The sequence below is a fragment of the Schistocerca gregaria genome, chromosome 7, assembly GCF_023897955.1.
Source record: "Schistocerca gregaria isolate iqSchGreg1 chromosome 7, iqSchGreg1.2, whole genome shotgun sequence".
NCBI classification, from domain to species: domain Eukaryota; kingdom Metazoa; phylum Arthropoda; class Insecta; order Orthoptera; family Acrididae; genus Schistocerca; species Schistocerca gregaria.
Window position 1 is genome coordinate 77,254,163 of NC_064926.1, and position 18,338 is coordinate 77,272,500.

At 39.7% G+C, this 18,338-nt stretch overlaps 1 protein-coding gene across 1 annotated transcript in view; it reads right to left on the reverse strand.

Moving 5' to 3' along the window:
• Positions 1 to 18,338, reverse strand: part of LOC126281290 (phospholipid-transporting ATPase ID) — a 1,237,896-nt gene that overhangs the window by 79,157 nt on the left and 1,140,401 nt on the right. The window contains 4 exon segments of the mRNA XM_049980113.1: positions 4,899 to 5,160; positions 12,320 to 12,424; positions 12,748 to 12,919; positions 14,481 to 14,672. Of these exon segments, the coding sequence (XP_049836070.1) occupies positions 4,899 to 5,160; positions 12,320 to 12,424; positions 12,748 to 12,919; positions 14,481 to 14,672 (731 nt within the window).

Here is an 18,338-nt window from a genome sequence, read left to right on the forward strand (position 1 = left end):
GTCATCCCCAGAACTATACCTATGGAGGACATCATTACTAATACTGAAGTGGTCATTTGGAGCCTTCCTTGTGAAAAAGCTGAAGAAATATGCACTGAAACAGTGGGATACTTTGCAGAGCAAAATCACCAGCTGGCAACCTGAAGAAAGAAGTAGTACAAGCTATTACGAATCTTAATGTCAACAAGAGTACATTAGTACAGTCCGCTGATAAAGGAAATGCGACTGTCATAATGAGATTATGATCAGAAAATCATGGACCTATTAGATTCAATGACATACCAAAACCTAAACGCTGACCCAACACAGTGTACCACATGGAATATGAATCAGCTAGACAAGGCATCTTTTCTGCAGGTGAACATACAAAGGAACCTGAACAACACACAAGCCCTACCACCTTGGCTGTATGGATTACCTAAGATCCATAAGAATAATGTTCCACTATGACCAAGTGTTTGCGCTCCTGGCTCATCGACACACAAACTGACAGAACACTAAGCTCTCTGCTCCAGCTGCATAAAGGACATTCATAAAGGACTCAGGACATTCAGTTGGGAAGCTGAAGAAACTAAAACTTGCACCAAATGACATCCTGCTCAGCTCTGATGATGTTTCTTTGTTTACTGAAGTGCCACTCAGTGACATTCTGGAGCACATCGGTTCCATTTTCCCCATAAGACATCACAAAGCTCTTTCATGCCTGTCTCACCACTAGCTATTTTACATGGAATGACAACTTCCACGAACAGCTGGAAGGCGTCACCATAGGTAGTCCTCTTAGTCCAGTGGTGAGTAACTTTTTTTATGGAACATTCTGAAGCACAGGCACTTTACTTGGCACCTCATAAGCCTAAGATGTGATACACGATACATCAAGGGTACCTGCATTATGTGGAATCATGGTGAGGAACAGCTGGGAGACTTCTTAAGACACTTGAACAGCCTCCATGCCAACATAAAATACACCATGGAAGTAGGAAAGGACAAAAAAACTACCCTTTCTAGATGTGCTGATCACAAGGGATGGTGAAAACCCGGGACACACCAAGTATCAAAAACTGACAAATATGGACGAATACCTGCACAAACTATCAAACCACCACCTGATACAGAGAAGAGGCACACAAAGTAACACTTGAGAAAAAGGAATGTCAGGTATGGCATTTGTGCCATACAGTCTCAGAGTGATGGACAGAATCAGCCATATATTGCGCAAACACGGAATAAAGACTATTTACAAACCAACAAAGAAGATCAGAGTGTCTTAGATCGGCAAAGGAGAAAAGGGGCCCCACTTGCAATGTCGGGAATATATCGCATACCGTGGACAAGTAGAAAGTTATGTTTTAATGACTGGACAATCAATCAATGCCACCAGGATCAAAGAATACAAGCAACATTGCAAGTTGGGGCAGATGGAGAAATCAGCTGTCACAGAACACAAACTGTGAGAGACCACCCACATAGTAAAGTTCACTGACATGGGAGTTCTGGCTGTAGAGAACTGTTATCACACCTGCTTGTTCAGAGAAACTATAGAAATACACAAACACAAGAACAGCTTCAACAAGAAAAAGAAAGCCTCAAGGTAAATGGATCCTGGCTTGCCATGTTGCAGTGAATGACCGTTGCAGGTAGCAAGAGGAGAACCACACTGGAAATGACTGCAGAGAAGCCTTTGGACATTGGCATGCCAGGTATAAATAGTCTGCAGACACAATATCAGCTCCTGTCCACCACCAGCAATAGAATGTGAAACTCTGACAATGCCAGCCACTTTTGCTGGTGAAACGTCACAAAAATCATAAGACGAACGTCGACCGAACAACCCGAGAAAGAAGCCAACAGGCAATTTGTCAGTTTTTATGTTATCTAGTATCTGTATACATCTTCATAGTTGAGGTTGCTAACACATGCCTATGAAGTCTAGCTACACACTAATGCACGCCAGTTCTAATCCCAATGGTGAAAAATTTTCACTTCCAGTATCTGGACAGCAAAGGGTTGAGAGGTGGTTACATAAAGTTCCCAATCAACAGTCTTTGTGCAAAGTCATGGATTAAATTCCAAACTTCTCCAGAGTGCCTCGTGAAATGTGAGTATGTGACACTGGTGGTGAATCACCAATCAGATGAGGTCATTTACCTCGGCGGCCACCTTTGAGATATTTGAGAGGAACACGATATGTGCCAGCACTGGATTTCACCCTCTCCCTTACCTTCATCCAAAACGACATAAACCCAACACTACACTATACAAGCACTTATCAGTCACACATTCAACACAGATACACACGACACTTCACTTTATAACAGGTCACAAGAACGCAATGGCAAAACACTATGACCTTGTCTGGTATGGTGATGTACGATTCCCACATCTGCTCCCTATACTCAGTCCCCAAGTATGAGGCTAGTCTGACTGATTATCTGTTATTATTCAAACTCTTTATTATGTTTGCAAAGAAGTCCATCTATAAATTAATTTCTACTACTGAAAAATCCCAGTATATCAACTGTTAACTGCTATATATAAGGTCTGTTCAAAAATATGCTACATTTTTATAAACACTTTTATTTTACTTGCTTATGTTTACTGCTTCAAAGTACCCCAATTCTCTAATCGCAGTTGTCATTAATATTACTGGTGGTGTCTAAACAGCACCTTTTCTGCACTCGTATTAACTCTGGAAACAACAAAGTCACTAGTAGTAGAGTGATTAGAGGACAGTCATCTGATTTCTGGTACAAAATTTGCAAACTATGAAATCTAAGTGGTGGAGGCATGTTGTTACTGTCAAGGAACAAGGAGCTGTTATGCAACAACTGTAGTCTTCTTTTTCATGTTTTCTCACACAACCTTTTCAAAATGTTTTCACGGTAATGATGGTCAACTGACTGACTTCGAGATAGAGCTTCATACGGCACAATTCCATTCTATTCTAGTCTGACATGTAGTTTCAATACAGGCACAACAGGTTGCTGATGTAGCTACAAAGATCTGAAGATGATCCAGGAAGATCGAAATTAGTCATATCATACAAAAATGTGCAAATGGGACTGAAAAATCATGATATTTTGAAACTGTTCTAAATATCACTACAGTTGCCGATTTCTCTCGTGATGAATACGTCAGCTTCAGTAAATTCTGATGAGTGAGGAAAGATAATCCACACTTATGATCACCACATGCAAGACAACTTTACTTTTTCAGTAAAGCGTATTTAAATATATCTGCAGTAACTATATTAGGGCCACGATACACAACTGGATGCAGAATAAATCCTTCAAAATGTTACTAACCTTCATTAAAATATATTGTTGCACAAGGCTCAACATTAAATGAACATTTAAATTTTAATTTTATTTCTGGCTAGCTGTTATTTCTCATTGGACATATACCACACAGGTTCCAAAATAATAATAATAAAAGTAAATGCTAACCTATTCTGTTTTCCTGCAACACAGAATTAATGGTCAGTTAAAGGTGAAAATGTTACTTCAATGAAATAGGGCAATACCAAAAAAGTCATTAAAGTATTACTGATAATAGTCATTACAGAATGACAAAGACGAAGTGGGAAGTTACTCATCACTCACTGAAAATGGCTTATCAAAGCAATGCTATGAACCAAGTGACAGGAAGGAAGGACGATAAGGATTTAACACGCTCTCAACATTGAGGTCATTACAGATAGGGCAAAAGCTCTAAATGCTGCTAGGCTGGAAAAGGGAATCGGCCAAGCCCTTTCGAAGGTACCACTCCAGCATTTGCCTTGCGAGATTTAGGGAAATTGTGAAAAACCAAAATATGGGTGACCACATATGGATCTGAACCATTGTCATCCTTAATGCAAGTCCAATGTGCGAACCACAGTGTCACATTGTTCCATGAAAGACCACAAATCTCTAGCTTTTCAATATGACCGTTTCTCTCTCATAGACAAAAGTCATAAACAAAGACCGCAAGCAGCACAGAGACAGCAAGACAAAGTTTGTAGTCATTATGAAGTCCCTCTATGGAAGTGATAGACAGGGTTAAGCCTCTCAGTACAGATGCACACTGGAATTTGCTCATGATGAAGAATCTACATATTCAAATCTAATGAAACCTCTGTTTTTTTCACTTATCCCTAATGCTACAATTGAGCGAAGTGCAGGACTCAGTAAATAAGTACTCTAATATCATTCTCTTCCTTTTTTCATTCTGCAATTTGTTATTTTGCTGAATATCCCTGCAAAGTGAAACGAATACAAACAACACATTCAACAGTGATCAAAACATAAACGAATACCCCCTCCCCGTATCATTTTAAAATTTGTCATGAAACTCTTGTTACCTCTTGATGATTATCTCCCCCCCCCCCCCTTTCACTGCAATTAGCAAAATAATGTTTATGAATAGCTTTTACTCATTCTCATGGCAATATTTCTAACTTCGTCAGTTCTGTTCCTCATATATTGTCAGTTCCACTGAATGTCACACAGCTAATTTTCTTATGCAAAGGAACAACTGTAACATTGTAACTAGCTACTAAGATATAGTGTGCTGTTAATTTACTATTCTGCTCATAACATGCTTTTTGCAACAGGAATTAACATGCTGAAACTATTAAGACAAATTTTCCTGCAAACTAACAAACAAAACATGCATAGGAAGAGATATAATCCAGCTTGTGCAGTTAAATTGCCATTAAAAAGCAGATTACAAGAAGCAGTGCTGATATACACTAATACGGACACAGTTTCCACGAGATCTAACAAACAGACACTAATTCGGCAGCCATATGCACAGTCAAGCAGTGAAATGATTTCTGAACGTCGAATCAACTTTTCCGAGTTACATCGAGGCCTAGTCTCTCTGTCGTCAATTACGCTAACCTGTGACGGTCCCACCTGAAAGTGACCACGCTGACTGCACTATCAGGTTGCCGATGACGATTGCCTAATGCCAATGTTTGATTCTGCAGCTGTACCCCATCTGGTGCATGATGGTTGCTGTTATCTCCAGCTATAAGGTTGGTGCTGCTTTGCACAGTATCTTTGAATTTCAAAAGCTGTGTCTCCACTTCATCATAGATATGGGCATCCACAATGAAGGTATCTGCCATCTCATCTGTCAATAACTGACACGAGTAGCCGATGTTTATTGCAGTCTCTGTAAATGAAAAATAAATCATTCAGATGTATACACTTAACTCTTAATCGTAACAGAGAGAACTACACAGTTCATTTGCTCAACCAACTTTGTGCATGTCATAAATGAAACATTAAAAATGAAATTATTAAAATGAATGAATGTTGCCCATTCAGTGACAGAATTTCTAAAAGAACAATAATCTCATTACAATATGTGCTATGCTTTATGACATGATCTGCTTACAAGAAAGGGTGGGAGGAAGGAAGGCAGGAAGATCAGGGTGTAATTTCCCATGCGCGATACGATCATCAGAGATGGAACGTAAGCTCAGAATGGAGAAGAGAATCAAATGTGCCCTTTCAAACAGACCATCACAGCATTTGTCTTAAGCGATTTAGGGAAATTATGGAAGACCTAGATCAGGATCACCAGACAGGGTTTGAACTATCACCCTCCAGAATACAAGTACGCTACCTTTTCCAGGAGTAGGAGAGAGAGTTTAATGTATCATAACATGAAGGCTGCTAGTGAAAGAACACCCTCTTAGTTCAGATAAATGCTGGGTTGTAAAGACATCATCTTTAACGAAGTGATTTATATAAATAACAGAAAGCTTTGCTTTATCCGAATACTGGTCCAGCGATTTAAGTACTACATCTTACTCTGTTTCTACTTCAGGTGATATTGTACAATGTCTGTTGAGAAGATAAATGACTTTTTAATAACATTTGACATACAAAATTTTAATTTTTGTTTCCTTTAAAGTACTCCCCTTAATTCCCTCCTCTATCCATGCACACACAGTCATGGAAGGTTCTTTGGATCCTTCCATGCATATGACTTCTGATAAATGTCATCACTAGCAGCAAAACAGTGATCTTTCAGCACAGATTTCTATTTTGGAAGCACGAGAAAGTCACATGGAATGAGGTGCAATGAGCAAGGTGGCTTGGAAAGGAAAGACATCTATCTTTTTTATACAGAACACAAGAAATGATTAAGTTCAATCAGCAGGCAGAAAAAGAATCAAGAGTAGTCTTGTTGCAACTGCAGTCTCTTTTATCCAATCATGTTTTGAAAGTGAACCAACTAAGAAAGAAGTCTCTTCTTTAAGTTCTCTAAGAGTTTAATGACATTGCACTGGATCGTGAATTTTTATGAAAGTGAATGTTACCAGTTGAAGTATATGGCCTTCTTGATCAAGGGTCAACTTCAACTGATTGACTACTACTTTTTAATTGGGTGAATCCTTCATTTTAAATGGGTGAATCATTCACAACAATATGCTCAATCCAGGGCATTACCTCCTAAAGCTTCTTAGAAAACATCAAAGTTGTGACAAACGTTGCACCAAGTTTCTGTATGTTCATCTTTATACAAATGGTTGTAGGACCTCGGCTGATCAGTACAGATTATCAAATCAAAACACCTTGATGATTGTAGGCATTCTGGCCTCTATTTTGACTCGGTCAGAGCTGGCCATCTTCCTACATGTTGGACATGGGACCTGAAGATGTCATAATATATTGCCAAAATTGGTTGCTCAATAAACTAACAATCTGGAAATTTAGACACCTGAAAGGTGTTTTGATTTGACTTTTTGCACCAGTTCCCTTGAAAATTTCACATGTGAATCAGACACTGCTAAAACCTCTAAGAACACTGTACCACATATCACTCAAATAAAAATTTTGTGGGTACTAAACATGGTATCAGCTACGTAAAACACTGCGGTTGCTTTGTGAGCCGAGATGGATAGTGTTGTCATTCGCTTTACTGTTTCATGTTGTGCAAAAAATGTTCAATTACTTTTTCAATTGGCTTTGCAAATAATGTGTGTCACTGCCAACAACTGCTCCACAGCTTTGAAGAGAAAATGACATTCATTCAAATTATGAGTAGCAACTCATCTCAGGGTGGCGTGATTTAGACATAACTGTTAAATTTGTACTGGAAGATCCATGATGGACACATATGTATCCCAGTGATGACTAATATTACTCACTTTAAAGACTGACGAGACAGTGAGCAGAAATGGCTAGTTGTCCAAACTAAGATTCATTATCAGTCAGATAGCAAAATTCATTCTAAACTTAAGAATAAAACTTCTTAAAATGCTAAATTGACCTACCCAATTTATGTGATAATCTAAACATTTAAAATTAACTGCTTGAGTCAGACATCCAGTAATTTCAATAAAATCTCTTCCCAAACAACCAAACGTTAAAAAACACTCATTCTTAGGTCAAATTAAAATGTTATCAGACAATGGCCCTGTTTTCAAAAAGTGTACTGTAAATAAATGTATCTTCTAATAGCATTGTAAAATGGGTCTATGGCACATTTGTAAGCAAATCAAAGTAATTTAATAAAATTGTAACTACAACTTGACAAAAACCATTGATACATCTGTTTAGTACCAACTGTGGCTTGTTCTTGCTCACTATGTCATCCTTCTTTCCAATGACAACTTCTAAGCTAGCAGTGTTGTAATGACATGCAGTGGATTGCATATTCTCACTCCACATTCAGTATATAGGGTATCTTTCCACTGAACATGTGACTGAGAATACTACTTATTAGAAGGCCACAAGTTTTTAATGTCTTGTTGGAGATGATACCAACTTCATTTGAAGTTTTTTATTTTGTTTTTGAAAGTTGTTACAATATTCCTTATTTTGAATGAGAAACTGTGAAACATTTCAGTTCACTATTTTCTCTGTACTGCTTCCTCAGTACACAATACTCTACAGGATACTTTCTCTTCTGAACTTCTTGGCCAATTTTTTAACCTATTTTTTTTAAAAACTAGTTATTAAAATATCTGATTCACATGAACTTCTAGTCTCTCTAACAGAAATAGTTCCATCTACAACTGTTTCTTTCACTGCTTCTCTCTTAACAACATTACATAATTATTTGATTTTTGTCATATTTGTCGCTTACTGACATATTTTTTATAACTTTTCCTAAAACACAACAGTTTAACAAGTACAGCAGACTGTGCCTGCACAATGTATGCGACATTATATGCTGTGTGGTCAGACTTAATGTTAAGCCGATGCAAAAGGAAGGGATAGTTTACTGTAAATTTTTGGTTTTATTAAGTGCTTTCTTTGATGAAGAATCTGTTCAGGCATCTTATTATTTGAGTGTATTTTGCTTGAGATGTTAATTTAGATGTTATAATGTGCATTTATTTGAACTGTATCTGGTGTGTAGTAATTTTGGGAATTTGTTTCTTCTCTGCAAGAAACAATCAACGATGTTTGTCAGATAAATGCAGAGTAACTAAGTATAGCTCCAAGTACTTTCTGATCGTAGATTTAGAAGAAAGATTAGGAGTGGATGTAACTCACAGTCGACACATGGTGTGGCATTAGAAAACTTATGGTGGCCAAAACTGTCACACAGGCATGTGAGATAGAGTGTTGTCATTCGCTAGAGATAGGGGGATCAGTGTGGAAGGAAGCCAATGGGACATCCTCACAATAAGACCATATTTCCAAAAGACAGTACCTCACTCGGTATTAACCGAGTTGCTGTCATTACCACTTAATATGAGGAGGGGTGTTCAAAGCTACAAACAGTGGGATACTGCTGGATGGGTCAAAGTGCAATATGTTGGGGCTGACCTTTTGGCTTCTAGCAACAACAACTGGGGCTATGGCTCTGAACCTGACATATCCACTTCTGCAAGCATCCATGAATCCCCACGAAATACTGCCATCTAGGAACCAGACATGCCTGAACAATCCACTGGATTCCAACATACTCTGTTCTCTCAACAAGCTTACAGACACCCACAAGTGGCGCATCTGTAAGTGTTCAGACATACTCAGCAGTACCACAACAGGTACCAGTACAGGAATCTCATCTCTGGGTACCATCCCGATCCTGTACTTCACTTGCGTAACCTATGTCTATCGACAGTGAAGAACCATCTGCTCTTCCAAACTTCCAGCCCATTACATACAGACCCAGTGAGCAACCCCTAAGATTTGAACAGTGTACCACTTCCTATACAGCTTGTGACAGAGTGAACAAGGAAGAAAAGAAAGCCAATATGGAAATTGTAAATAAGAGTGTAAAACAGTGCAAACAGTATTATGTCATTTTAAGCAATTCACACATATAGTAGCAGCAGCCAGTAATTTCGGGGACCAAATCTTCCTCCCTGGCTTCATTACCCATGGCAAAGTGGGCAAGCTAGCTACCTGAGTGTCTCAGTGCTGTCTTGGTCCCTTAAGTGATTGAAGGTGGGCCTCTGTTGCATAAAGTTGGGTGGTGCCTCTCTGAATACTCCCCACTCAGATCCCAGCAGTACCTTTTCTTCAACTGTTGCCAATGTCAAGAAATATTCCACATTAGCCATCAGTCCACTGTGGGCCACCTCTGTCTGTCTATGTCTAGCAGCATTGCCCACTAACTGCTGGTCTGTGAGCCACTGGTAGAGCTGACGATTTCAAGACTCGGGCCAGCACCACCAAAATGGGACCACTTCCACGGTGACTTTGTCCACTCTCTGGACATCTCCACGAGAACCTGGTTACCAGGCCTGTACACCAGTGTGCCACAAGCCTGAATGAGTACCAGAGCTGCTGGCTGCCTACAGCATGTGTCTGCTGCCTGCTGGCATCAGTCTCATGTCTGCAAGGTCACCAGCTGCTGCTACTTTACTGAAGCAGCTCTCTTGCCCAGCATCCCACATGCTACTGCAGCCAAACGTGCTGCTGTACATCACGGTACACTAGCAGCTGCCGCCTGGGTGTCTTTTACACAGCACTGAGTCACCACTATCAGTGACTGTACAAGTGTCTTATTGGATAAATGCTGATACTATTAACTGAACCCTTCTCATTCTGTGACCGCTGGGGAGCTGTTAATATGCAACCCATAAACCTGCACATGCCAACCAGAGATGACCATCTTGACATAAATGGTGCCCGCCCCTTGACCCCATTGTAATATGCAAATAATTTATAAGCACTTAGTTTCAAGATTCTCTTTCCCTGTGATTATATAAGGCTCAGGGAGACAAACAACCAATTTCTTGCCAATTACTAAGATTTTCAAAATGAACTAAAATCTCAGGTCACTTACTTTATTTTTAACACTCCCACTTTTTTATGACATTTAACTTAAAATAGTTCCGTCACCTGATCCCAGCCATGAGATGGATTTGCTTTATGTACTGGTGTACCTCTCATCCTTTTTTTAACAGATCTGCTAACATGTCTTTAGACCAAAGGTCTGAATGTGGCACTTAAGCACACGCAGAATGCTTATTGTATCTAATTCTGTGAAAGTCTAGTAGATACCAATGCAGTTGCTTTGGTTCCTGTGGGTTGTTGAATTCAACTTCATTCATACTCATGCTCACTGAAGTGTCTCATCCTCAAATGGCCAACCCATGTAATTGCCTGCTGCAGGATCATAGTATGTAAATATAAGTGGGGAGGAGTGGGCGGGAGATGGAGAGGGAAGATTTTAAAGAATATGCCCCTAGTGTGAAAGGCACTGTTTGGGACAGCTTTTCATTAGTGACTTTTTATGATGGAAATCATGTTGGTTAAGTGTGCAGTTGTTTTGTCCTAGCATAGGACAAAGGGGGAAAGTGAGGATTACAGGTCAGTCTGCAATCTCGACAACATTCGAAGAAATTTCAGAAAGACAAACTTCCAGTGATGGCAGGTTGAGTGCTTGGATCAGTTCCAAGCACACTTACAGGGTAATACTGAGAGGCGCAGATTTTGGAACTCTGTAGGGTACGTGCACGTGACTCTAGGGACTCAGTGTCTGAATAAACTTATTTATTTCCTGCAAGCTAATTCTAAGCACTAGAAAAGCAAATGAAGTGAATGGTTGCACAACAGATGTCACTATTGAGTCCCTGGGGGCGAGAGCTAACAGAAGTAGCACTCACTAGCTGCACTGTAAAGTATTAACTTTGAGATCATCGTTCCAAGTGAGAAAACATACTTCTTGGAGTTTACCAGATGCTGGTGACAAGTGACACACTGTGGGCACCAGCAATCTGACTGAGAACTCCCTTGAATACGAAAATCCAGGGTTTTTAAAAGGTTTGAAGCTGTGCCCTGTTTCTCTATCTGTAGACAGCAGCTTCTCAGCAGCATTTTACAGGCATCAGCCAATATGATGTGCAACTCTTCACCTCCAGAGTTATTCTGGTTGAACACATTCGGATGGCTTCCCTTCCCTACTCTGTAGTCAGAGATGTTCCTGGCTTTTACACTAAAACTCCAAATTTGTTAGCACCATAACCTGGCTGAAAGCTTAATGACACTGCTTTTCCTACTGTGGCTAGCAACAACAGTCTCTGACATCACTTCATCCAACCCTGAGGTCTCTCTTGAGTTGGTACCACTGTTTGCACAGTTCCACTCATTACTGTTTGCCTCTGGCAACCTAAGTTAACACTTCTACGAGCTCTCTGCATTGTGTCTTTGACTTCCTACCTTGGAGTCTCCTTGCTGGCTACAGCAGCCTTAAGCTTAACAATCTAAAAGTCAAAAAGCAGTCAATACATGACACTGTGACAGGTGCTATGCTTCTATCTCATTCAGGTCCACTACAATGGATTTGAAGGAAGATGTCTGCAGAAATTAAGTTTGAATTTGCTAATGAAATATTCAGCTATCTGCTCTTGCTAGCAACAATTTGCCAGGGAATTCTACAGCCCACCACCATCCCAATCTACTACTGTTTTGTATATTGTAGAATAGTTGGTGAAGTACTCAATTCAAGTTGTCACTTTGATTGAATAACACTATTCAAACTTCTGTCAGCTGAATGAGTGCAATACCACTAGGAATATGTCTGTAATAAGTGGAAGAAAAAATTAAAAAATATTGCAGTTTAATTTTCTGCCAATAGAGGAGGCAAGAGAGAAAAAGCAGAAGCTTGGATTAGACAAGCATAAAGAAAGCCATTTCCTGTGTCCTTTCTCAGAAGGATCAGTCCTACTGTTACCCTTCAGTGATTTGGAGAAACCCTGGAAAACCTAACTCAGAATGGTTATAAAGCAGTTTGAACCTTCTCCTTCCAAATACAAACCCATTGCTTTAAACACTGTGTCATCTATCTCGTCAACACATTTGTAAAATCCAGTTCTGTTACAATTACAAAAATATAAAATCTGGAACTGAAATATTACCTTGTTTATCACCTGTCAACACCCAAATCTTTATACCAGCCAGTCCCAAATTGGCAATAGTTTGTGGAACTCCATCTTGAAGTTTGTCTTCAATAGCTGTCGCTCCTGTAGACATCAAAACCAGAAATTATTGTATTACCAAATTGGGTATTACTTCCACATCTGAATTGCTCTCTCTAGCAGTATAGGTAACACAAGTACACAGACTAAACCAGACCAGTACCCTCCCTAACACAAACTTCTATTCATTTCTTCAGTTTATTTTGCCCTTAAAAGTTAGTGAAACGTTCCGAATTGTTATATGTCTATTTACTGTAAGTGGTTCACTTGTCTCATTTTTGTTCCTTGCTTCTGTCACAGAGTTTGCATTATCATAAGATAGATACACTATCTTTTAAATACAAAACAGTTCCGAGACCAATATTTACCTAATAAAGTCATGTCTTTCTCAATTTCTTCATAAATTGCATCTAATTTTTCATCCCGATTATCCATAGACACAGCTGCTTCCTGGTGACGTTGTTTCCAATTGTTGAAAAACACCTCATCCAGGTCACGAATAGCAAGGCACAAAGTACGCAGGCCCTCTCCTGCAAATTTCTGAAAGTGGTATTCTACATTATTACAAGGTTTTCACTTCAAAATGAAATGTTACAGTGGCTAGTGCCTATAACATCCACAAAAAGTGAAATAATTAATTAAATAGTGAATCCAATTCTTCAGATACTACATTCGCCATAGTCCAATGCTGAACACTTCATACTGACACTAATATCAACCAACTTTTTTTACGCTCACTGCAGTTCTCATGTAGATATAGCATGCAAAAATAATTTATATGAAATTTCACTGAACCTCTTTAACAAAGCCCCATTAATTGAAGCATATAATTACATTGCAGAAATCCCTAACAAACAAAAATAATATTACAGGCATTTAATGAGCATAAACATTATCCTACACAGAATAATGAGCCACAATTGATAATTATGATGATGCCAGAAACCACATAACATGATATAACACAGAACAGTTTTGTCCTGTCAGTAATTGGTCAGTCCGAATTATCTTGTTTTGGAATATTGCCATCATATGGACATGTTGGAATGTGCTACCGTCTCACAAGTGCATGCAGGAAATCACATGTATGTACTATTATAAATGAGGGAATCTCTGTTTTGATTCAGTGTCTGTCTCGCAACTTAATGATGTAAACACACAATTAATGAGCAGTGCCATGCCAGTCATGAGAATATGAATGACAGCAGCAGTATTTTTCCCAACTAAGGAAAATACTTCACAGCCAAATGTGCATAACAGTAAACTGTCTCAGAATTGCATACTGTTTATATCAATCTTCCTGCTTCATAATGACAATGACTACTGGACTGAAATCTCAGTGTGATAGACACAGAAAAAATGTTCTTTTTGCCAAGAAGCACAAGCAGCACAAACAATAAAAGGGGTGATACAAATATGAGATATCAAAACCAATGCATCATAACCACTGCAAATTTGCATTGTGACATACAGCAATAGCTGTACAGACTCATCCAAAATAAACAATTTATCACTCCTAGCAACTGTGTTTATCTTATTATTAATCATGTCTTGTGACATGACAACCTCAGAACAATTACTGAATGACTTTTTGTCTGACGCAATTTCGTCATCCTCCTTGCAGGCCTTAAGTGTGTGCCATTCTTTTCACATCTGTTATCATTTCTTGCTACTTAATGGTGTTATTGGAAGTATCTAAATGTTCATGTGATTGTGTTATAAAACATACAAAAATAGGTGACAGTCTTATCAAATGCTACATGTCTATGAAATAATTCCATTTCTGCACAGAAGGCAATAAAATTCTATATATTTTCCTAACTTGTATGGGCACCAAAAATAAAAATTTAAAACTTTTCATTTTTTTCTGTAATTAGTATATTTCTGGAACAACTGAAACCAAAAATTTTAAACATAAAAAGTGAAATATGAATTAAGAGTGCACTAAAACAATTTTATTGTTGCCATGAGTGTGAAAACAAATACGAGTTACAATCATCATCTCATTTAAAAACCTTTGTCTAAATAACAACCAAACCTATGGGAAATGATTCAATGCATTCGAAACTGGTTAACAGACAGTAGTATAGTAACAACTTACATTTAAATGTTCCTGCGTTTTTGTTTTTATATCGATGTCACCATCTTTTAATCGCTCATAGATCACATTGTCAGCCCCTTTGCAGTACAGCCTTAATTGTCCATTTTTTCTAAGTATTACTGACATCCGTTTACGGACATTATTAAAATCCAGAATGCACAGGAGCTCATAGATTTCACTCTTACCATTCACCTAGAAAATTAAACAAGAATTATCTGCTACAGTCACTCCAGTTAAACAATGGAAAATCCAGTTACTCAGAGAAGAATGTTCTAGTATTTTCATAAGAGTAATTCACTACACATGAAGCTGACAATGATACGCACTTTAAAATTACATAAAATAAGCTGTAGGAATAGCATTCTGGTACCAGAATGTGTAAATAACAAGAATTTTCATATTAAAATAAATGCCCAGAGAATCCATCAGGAACTGTGTATATTGTTTAAGTTGGAAGAAATCTTCCTGGTGTGTTGAAATATACCGAAGTCAGACCTCTGTTCAAGAAAGTGTATTCCAATTGTGTATGAAGCTGCAATGGGATAGCCTCCTCTAGCATTACTTTTCCCCGACAGTAATTGTTAAGAGAAGTATTACTTTTCGAATTTTGGAGAGGTCAATATTATCTCAGTTTTCTGTAAACTTTCATACAATTTTAGAGAAAGTATGCTATATTTCAAGCTAAAATTAATGAAAAGGAATTACTTTATAAAATATTTTAGTTTCGGTGTTATAATTGGTAAGTACTAGTTCTGAATGTACAGTTAAAATTATTATTTTCAGAAACATTTGAAATTACAAATTACTCTTACACTCAAAAATTCTATTACTAATTACACAATCCTGTACTGTTTACTATGTTTATTTCTGGATTCGTTTATGAAATAATAATCTAATCAATAATGTAACATAAACTAGTAGAAATACATTTGTTAAGAAAAATTGTAAACCCTTTGGAAAATCGTGATTTCTGCACAGTGAGAGAGTCTTAAGCATGCCTCTGATGTGATCGGACGTATTTTTGTGCAAACAGTGTAATTTTGGCTTCGTTAATGTGAAAAATCAAAAGACTGTATGATGTACTAAAATGTCAGACAAAATATTTACATAACAAAAACTCTGCAACAACACACTACAAATTTATTTTGTTCAATTCAACTATGGTGAGCTGATGTGACTTTCAGCTTCAAGAAGCAGACCCCCTAGACAAGAAGAACTGGAGCCAACTCAACATGACAAGCTAAGTAAACTAGAGAGTTCATTATAATCTTCATTCATCTCAAATCTTCACAAGAGACTTTGCTTATTGCTTAATGTGACAATAGATGGAAATAGCAAGGAGAGGGGGAGGTTACAAAGTAGAGGAAAATTGACAACCTAAATGCCTCTGGATGTTCTGTATTTAGTTTACATATGTCTCTATGGAAGAGCTACGTAAAAAACTGTAGCATATTCCTAGATCACTCACTTTTTTTTTGTGGTTTTAGGGCGCACAACAACAATGGTCATTAGCGCCCAGACTAGTAATGCAGTGCGAGGCAGAAGGTTAAAACAGCAACTAAAAGGGACAACACTATAAAAGACGTAGTAACAGGCATAGGACTAAAAAAAGAAAAACCAACCAAGAAAATCAGCATAATCAAATGTCCTTAGACAGGTTTGTCAAGTTGATAAAATGAAGAACGCGAGCAGCTGCTCCTAGGTCATCCACTAAAATGGCATCCAGAGTATATGGTAGGCCAAGATCAAGACGCATTGTAGTAAAATCTGGACAGGACGTTAAAATGTGGCGGGCCGTCAGCAATTGCCCACATGGGCAGAACGGCGCCGGCGCAGCCGTCAGCAGATGGCGATGGCTGAACCGGCAGTGTCCAGTTCCTAACCGGGCCTAAACGACCTCCTCCCACCGAGAAGGGCATGAGGAGGACGTCCAAGCCGCGGGAAGAGGTTTCAAGGCCCGAAGCTTGTTGTCAATAAGTGTAGCCCAATCGGCATGCCACAGCGATAAAATGCGCCGACAAATGACCCTGCTACAATCTGATGAAGGGACACAAGAAGCCGTCTGAGGCTGTAGAACCACAGCCTTGGCCGCGGCATCTGCAGCTTCGTTCCCAGGGATACCGACATGGCCAGGAACTCACATAAAGCTAACCGGAGAACCATCATCCACCAGCCGCTGAAGAGAGCATTGGATCCGGTGCACGAAAGGGTGAACTGGATACGGATCACTGAGGCTCTGGATCGCACTCAGGGAATCGGAGCAGATGACATAAGCAGAATGCCGGTGGTGGCAGATGTAAAAAACAGCCTGGTAGAGGGCAAAGAGCTCAGTTGTGAAGACCGAAAAATGGCCATGGAGCCGGTATTTGAAACTTTGTGACCCGACAATAAAAGAACATCCAACCCCGTCATTGGTCTTAGAGCCATCTGTATAAATGAAGGTCATATTAATGAACTTTGAATGAAATTCGACATAACGGGAGTGGTATACCGAACCGGGTGTAACCTCCTTTGGGAGCGAGCTGAGGTCAAGGTGAATGCGAACCTGAGCCTGGCGCCAAGATGGCGTGTGGCTCTCGCCCACTCTAAGGTTGCAGGGAGTGAAAAATCAAGGTGTTGAAGGAGGCGACGAAAGCGAACTCCAGGGGGTAGCAGGGCAGAGACATACACCCATATTGACGGCCGAAAGAGTCGTCAAAAAAGGAATGATAAGACGGATGGTTGGGCATTGACAGTAGCCGACAGGCAACCGACAAAGCAGTATATCACGCCGGTAGGTGAGTGGCAATTCACCGGCTTCAGCTAGAAGACTCTCGAAGGGACTAGTATAAAACGCTCCGATTACAAGACGTAAACTCCGATGTTGTATTGAGTTGAGGTGGCAAAGCTGGACGGCCGTGCAGAGGAGTATACAAAGCTCCCATAATCCAGCTCGGCGCGGACGATCGACCGATATAGGTGAAGTAGGACGGTTCCATCCGCTCCCCATGACATACCACTGAGACCACGGAGGACATTTAGAGAACGGGTACAGTGTGCAGCCAAATATGACATGTGGAGACCAGCTAAGTTTCCTGTCAAATGTAAGACCTACAAATTTTGTTGTCTCCACGAATGGGAGAGCATCAGGACCGAGTCGTAAGGACGGTGGGAGAAACTCTTTGTAGTGCCAGAAGTTAATACAGACCGTCTTCTCGGCAGAAAAACGGAAGCCATTGGCGACACTCCAGGAGTAAAGACGGTCAAGAGAACGCTGAAGACAGCACTCCAGGAAACATGTACACTACGCGCTGCAATAGATGGTAAAATCGTCCACGAAAAAGGAGCCTGATACATCAGCTGGGAGGCAAGCCATTATTGGATTGATCACTATGGCGAAGAGAGTGACACTCAAAACTGAGCAGTGTGGCACCCCATTCTCCTGGCGAAAAGTGTCTGACAGGACAGAACCCACACGTACCCTGAACTGTCGATCCATTAAAAAGGAACAAATAAAAAGAGGGAGGCGACCACGAAGGCCCCATGTATGCATGGTGCGGAGAACGCCCGCCCTCCAACAGGTGTCGTAAGCCTTCTCCAAATCAAAGAACACAGCCGCGGTCGGGCGCTTCCGCAAGAAATTATTCATAATGAAGGTAGACAAGGTAACCAGATGGTCAACAGCAGAGCGGCACCTACGAAATCCGCATTGTACATTGGTAAGTAGGTGTCTAGATTCAAGCAGCCAAACCAAACGAGAGTTAACCATTCACTCCATCACCTTACAGACACAGCTGGTAAGCGAGATGGGTCGATAACTGGGAGGCAAGTGCTTGTCCTTCCCCAGCTTAGGAATCGGTACAACAATAGACTCGCGCC